The 6,647-nt window shown below is 33.4% G+C and overlaps 1 protein-coding gene across 1 annotated transcript; it reads right to left on the bottom strand.

The window, feature by feature from the left end:
- Positions 1-1,500: 1,500 nt before the first annotated feature.
- Positions 1,501-5,902, bottom strand: LOC127720493 (piggyBac transposable element-derived protein 4-like). Its single transcript, XM_052227080.1, has 5 exons — positions 5,396-5,902; positions 3,980-4,334; positions 3,220-3,403; positions 2,661-2,847; positions 1,501-2,092 (listed from the first exon to the last, which is right to left on the bottom strand). The coding sequence occupies exons 1-5, from the start codon at positions 5,876-5,878 to the stop codon at positions 1,535-1,537; spliced, it is 1,767 nt and encodes a 588-aa protein (XP_052083040.1). The 5' UTR covers positions 5,879-5,902; the 3' UTR covers positions 1,501-1,534.
- Between the last annotated feature and the right edge of the window lie 745 nt (positions 5,903-6,647).

Here is a 6,647-nt window from a genome sequence, read left to right as displayed (position 1 = left end):
CTTTCTTAAATATTAATTGCTAGAAAAACAGCTGCTAAATATATATTCACACCAACGGTGTCGTTTGTCTGTGGTGACAAGTAAATTCATACCAGATAACACATGACTAATAGATGACATATCATCTCAACGCATTCATACATTTTTGCAGAACAAAATCCACCCGTCCCCGTCCGCAGAAAAAAAGCCATCTATTCATATATACAATGTACACTAATTGTTTCTTGGATTATGAATGAAAATTATTTTCTTTGTACTCCTATGATTAGAAAATTAATAAATTATTAGATGTAAATTTAAATAACATTAAAATATTAATTTTTTTTCTTAAATTGAAGATCAACAGGAAGAATACATTCATTTAAATAGTTTCTTTCGGAAAATGCCTGTACTAGGTCAAGGATATGACGGTTTTGTTCTTTTCGTTCCGTTGTTTGATAAAGTCTAACGTTTGATTTTGTTAGTTTTTATAGACTTCCCCTTTTTCAATTTACTTTAGAGTTCTATATGTTAAAACTTTTTTGTTTGCAGTTAAAATCCATTCACAGATAAATATGCAAAGCAAAATGTACTTAAAGGAATCATATTTGTTCTTAACCCTTTCCTCCATGAAAATTTTTTTTTACATACCTGTTTCGCATAGGATTTTTCAATAAAATGTTGAAAATAAGCTTACTTTAATGAAATATTGACCGTGCCTTTAATAGACCAGTTAAATATATATAATTTTGGTCAGTTATATATCAAAATAAGAACTTTATTTTCTGGTAATTATTTTTCATATATTTTGTTGCCATGGTAACAATTTTATAGATATAAATACGAAAATACGCTAAAATTAGGGTAGCCACTTGTAACAGCAGTTACATCTTATGGAAACCATGATATGTTTGACTGTCTATGAATAAGCTGAATGTTAACCCTTTTTTTATGTGAAAACGTCCCAATTTTTTTCCATAGCAACAGATTTATTTCCCTAGCAACAAAGTAAATTGTGATGAAATTAAAAAAAAAATTAGAAAAATTCATGTTTGTTGACTCTTATATTATGTAAATAGGAAACATAAAGGGATGTTTTATCATAATATGTTTCCCTAGCAACAGTTTCCATCCAGAGCAACCAAAGGAAATTTTCTTTATAATATGCAAATTGAACAACAGTCCATAAAAAAAACCATTTTCAAAAAAATGTATCATTTCATTCACTGGAAAAACTTTACTTCTTGCAACCAAATGATGTCTTAAAAAAATAAGCTTCTACAAATAAAAAAGGGCAACAGTGGCTTAGTGGTCTAAGTAGTTGAACATCTGTAACACTAGCTTATCAACACTGAGGTTGTGAGTTTAAATCAGGCAGGAGGCAGGTGCGCTCGACTCCAATCTTAATTGACTAGGATTGTCAGTATTTCTGGTGGTTCTCTTTTGGCACTCTGGCTTACTCCACCAATTAAATTTGACTGCCATGAAATAGCACAATAGAATAAATGAATTCAATATAAATTTGTTTTGTAATCCAATATTTTAATGCTCAAAGTCAAATGGCAAATGGCAGTCCATGTTGCTGATGATAGTGTTCAAAGCAGGATTCTCTGCATAAATGAATGTTACAGTTCGAGCAGCCATATACAGTTTCTTTTCGTTTCTTTTCTCCCTGCTTGGTGCACCATTTGCATCTTCTTTTTGTCCTGTTCAAACGAACACTAACATGGTTATTGTTAGGTTGTTGATTAACGATTCTCCTGTTCCTTTTGGTGAAATTCCCAATCAGTTGCTTGGCAATGTCGATGCGAAAATCCAACAAGGAATAGCGCTTCTTCCTTGGTTGATAACCAACAGATTCATTCATAACAATGAACGCATTAGTAATGCATAAGTTAATAATGTAAAAAAACAAATATTTCCACCATTTCTTTGCTGGTCTGCCTACAGGTGTTTTAGCACGGAGCTGATTGTTTCTGTCTACACCTCCCATGTAATTGTGATAACCTTCAACAGGGGGTGATCTGTTTATTTCAATCCTAGTGCCATTTTTCAGTCTTCTAAAGGTGGAGCCTTCACCTGTTGGATTAGAGTTGGTTGACAGGAAATGCACCTGAAAAGAAGTTTGTTAATTGTTCAGAATAGCATCAATAAAGTACAATAACAGACCAAGTAACTGGAAAACAATTCTTAATTGCTGTTCTTCATTTTTAAATGACAACAAGACCTTTAACTTTAAGCAACAAATCCTGTAAATAAATATGTCATTTTTTTAATCTTATCTGTCAAAAAGGTTTTTTTTAGGTTCATTTTCCTATTTCACAAATAGATATGAAACTAAAAACCCATTACTATGATCTGTAAAATAAGTTAGATTTAAATGAATTCTTATTTTATTTAAATCATTTTATTGATAAATTTTCCTCATATGTCACTAAAACATTTACATCAATAGTACCGCTTAAGTCCACGCTAGGGGCCGTCTTGACCTTGTTGTAGGGTATGAATGATTGGTTCATTGTTAAAAGACCCTACATCAACTGTCAAGATGAAGAACAGGAATAAAAGCCCTGTTCAATGATAATTTTCTATGTTTTCAATGTATTGTGTGCGATTTTGTCCCATGTACATTTACTCCATATCCTTTCTTTTCTTCTACATATTATTTTCTGTTTACTTACTTTTTTCTTATCTTGCCACACAGTTGCTACCAGATTGCCATTCTGGCGGGCAATACTCTCCCCTCGAGCCATCCTGGGGGGATCTGTTATGTCTTCTGGAAGACCAACTGCTGTGCATTTTATTGTACCACATCCATAAATGCCATTTCTTTCTAAACATCTAAACAATGGTACTGATGTAAAGTATCTGAAAATAAATATGAAAAAAGTATAATTTTTGTTTCTATGAATTATCTTTTCCAAAAATCAGGTCGATCAACTATAACACAAGAGATTAAAAATTTGTTTTAAAACCTCTATCCCAAATCCATGTTCTATTCATAATTTTGCTTGTATTTTTTTTAAGCCCATGTTTATCTCCTTGTTTATTTACTATCTAGGTTTTTTCATATTTTATTAATTGTTTTTGACATTTGACGAATGTTCACAACATCTCATTGTAGGCATCAGTACAACACTCATGGTCAGTATTCTGTTAATTTGCATATTTCAAGGTGTAATTAATATACAATTTAGATTCATTATTGTTTTTCCTATTTTAATGTAATTAAGAAATTACCTATCCATATATATATGGTGTCCTTTCCATTTGAGGTCCTTGCATAGCAGTTTCACCACTTTTTCCCCTAGTTTAGGCCCTTTGTTTGGATCGTCCTTGCCCATGTATACATTGAATTGATGACAGTATCCAGATGTTGAATCAGCCCGCATCCAAACTTTCATACCTCTTTTGATTGGTTTTCCTGACAAAAAAAATCATCATTTCACATTCTATTTCTTTTTTTTTTCAGGTCTCTAAAGAAAATATGTTAAAATAAGAAGATGTGGTATAATTGCCAATGAGACATCTCTCCACCTTGGACCAAATGACATACATGTTAACAACTATAGGTCACCGTTCTGCCTTCAACAATGAGCAAAACTATACCGCATATTCAGCTATAAAGGCCAAAAATTGATATTTGTTTTCAAGAATGTTGAGAGATCTAACTAAAATATGATTTTGCAGATGTTTCAAATGAAAAAGGCGACAGTCATCTTAGAATGTCAATAGTTTGTTTATATTGAAATTAGAAGAAATAAAATCAAATGACAATATATTTACAAGTGAAAGAGAGGGGAAAGATACCACAGGGATATTCAAACTCAAAAGTCGAAAATAAAGGAATGAAATGCAACCAGATAGAAAAACATTTTTTTCTGCTCTTAGGTCGGGTTGTTGTCTCTTTGACACATTCCCCATTCTCAATTTTACTTAGACTTCCAATGTAAAAGAAGAATTAGGATTGTATTCAATTGTGTACAAATAATAAAATTACCTGGCATGTACTGTTTAATTGAAAATCTTCCCTTGTATTTCACCATTGCTTCATCCACTGTTTGATTCTGTTTTGGTTTGTAATGGTCTTTGAAAGTATGATCTACCATGTTGATGATTGGTCTAACTTTATGTAGTTTGTCGAAACCTTCAGTGTCCCTTGGTACTGCTGTTTGATTGTTATTGACATGAATATACTGATATAGTTTTGAGAATCTGTTTTCTGTCATCACACTTCTTATACCAGTGTTTCCTAAGAATGGATCTGAACTCCAGTACAGTCTGTATGATGCCAACTGCATCACCCCCATCAATATGTTGATTCCAATGAATGCTTTGATTTCATCAGTAGTAACCTGTTAAATTAGAATTAATACTCAGGTTTATTGCAAGAAAGAGCTGTGGCATTTAGGTATTGAGTGCGTTCAATAATCCAGTTATTATGTATTTAATATTTGAAATAAACTTTGTTTGTCCTGGTATTCAATATAAATAAATTTCAAAACTGAAAGTCCTGTAAGCCAAGCTCAAAAGATGATGTGCCAAACTTGGGACTTAAATACATGTATCAATATGCAGCCCAATCCCAGGCATTAAACATGTTGAATACAATGACTTGCATAGGTAGAACAAAAAATGAAAAGGAGGTACATAGTTGCGTTGTTTGGATGAAAATCTATGAGCATAATCAAATAATACAGAGAAGAGATAGAGAATATGTAGTGAATGTGTACAATGGTGTGCATTTACATTGTAGGATATATATCTTTGCCATATAAAAGTTAAAAAAAAATAAACTCATTAAGAAAAAAAATAAATTCAGGTGAAGAAATGAAATTGAAAGCAGTGGCGGATCCAGAACTTTTCATAAGGGGTGGGGGCCCGCTGACTGACCTAAGGGGGTCATGCTTCAGTGATTCCCTATTAATCAACCAATTTTTTCCCACAAAAGGGAGAGCCCGGGCCCACCCCTTGATCTGCCTATGAAAAGCGCAGAAGTACATTTTTGATAGCAAGATTATGCAAGATTTTAACAAATTCTGTTAGGCATTTGCAGTGGCGAATCCGCAAGGGGGGGTTTGTAACTCCTTTTTTTTTTTACGATCAATGCATTTGAATAGGGACATATAGTTGGACCCCCCCCCCCCCCCTTTTATAAATGGTTGGATCAGCCCGTGTTTTGGATATGTGTACATTATTTTACCCCTTATAAAACCAGCACTTCCCTCAAACATTATCAACATAACCCTCCAACCCTCTTTCTGTCTTTAGAATAGACATCTTCATTACTCCCCATCTCTTTTTCCAAGGTTCATAGAAGATTTTAAAGAAAAAGTTGAGATTGATGGAGGACAGTTTCATTTATAAGACATGAAACATACACCAATCTCAATATTTATGATAACATTTTGTTTACCTCTTCCCAATGCTGGTCATTTTCTGAAGTCTGTTCAGCATACAAGTTTGTTTGCTCTGATAGGTGTTGAAAAAATCGTTCTTCAAAAAACAACTGAAAAAAATCAACAGCTTGTGCGTTCAATGGCAACATGTGCACAGGACCTGTCACTTCATTGAAATCTGGTATTTCAATATCCTCCAACTGTTCAGACCAAAAGTCATCATCAGATACACTAGTGAGTTGGCTGCTCGGAATTTCACTCAGCTGTGATTCAAACTCACCATCACTGTCCGGCAATTCATCATCGTCTTCCTCAATATCAGAATCAGGGTTTCTGTCAGAAAGGTCTGAAGCTACTTCAGATTCTTCATCAGATGATAAATCTGATGTTCTCACTGAACTAGGAGGGCTAACTGAACCTGGACTGTCATTTTCGTCCTCCAAATCTGATAACCCGAACCCCGAAAATTGCGAAGATTGGGAAGAAAGGAAAATCTCCATTTCTTCAGTCGGCCATGTTTTATTATCCAAAATGAATTTCCAAGTACACAAAAGTAAAAGCTGTTTATTTTTTTTTTGCAAAATGATATTTCATGAACATAGAAGTTCACGGAATACTGTATAGATGTATTTATTAAAATAAAGTACGAGGATAAAAGGGTATCGTCTTTTTTACGAGAAAACAGCACTGCAAGTACGGTACTATATTATGAATTCCGAGCCGTGGGCGGGGTTTAGAAGTTCGATCAGAAAAAGTTGAAAAACTAGTTATTTACGTTCAATTTATTAAGAAAATGATTGAGGTTTATAAAAGTTATGTGTTCCCGCCCACTTTATGACTCGTTGATGCGTAATCGCCGGAAGTCGGAAAAGGGATTCCCCAAAGAATTCACATGTTTACATTTTACACGGTATCACCTTCTTGTTCAAAATGTGTCGGGGAAAAAGAGTGGTATGGCATCGACTGCATATCTTTCAATACTTAATCGAATTTCTGATATTCCAAATGCTATTTTAAACACAATTGTGTAATGCAGAGTATTTTATTGCAATTTTCTTCTGCTCTAAACTGGGAAATGACATCGACTTGATCTTCCATCATTTTAAAAATTTTAAAAATCTTACCAAAAGTCATTTAACTCGAAACTGTATCGTACAAAATGAAGATAAGGCATTCAATCAACAGTTGTAATCAATAACTCATGACAAAAATCGTAATTAATGCAATTTCAGCTGCTTTGAAAAGTTGTCAACAAAAAGTTGGACAAAA

Source organism: Mytilus californianus, unplaced genomic scaffold, assembly GCF_021869535.1.
Source record: "Mytilus californianus isolate M0D057914Y unplaced genomic scaffold, xbMytCali1.0.p SCAF_11, whole genome shotgun sequence".
Classification (NCBI taxonomy): Eukaryota; Metazoa; Mollusca; class Bivalvia; order Mytilida; family Mytilidae; genus Mytilus; species Mytilus californianus.
Note: the sequence above shows the minus strand (reverse complement) of the source record. Positions and strands in the feature narration are given on the sequence as shown.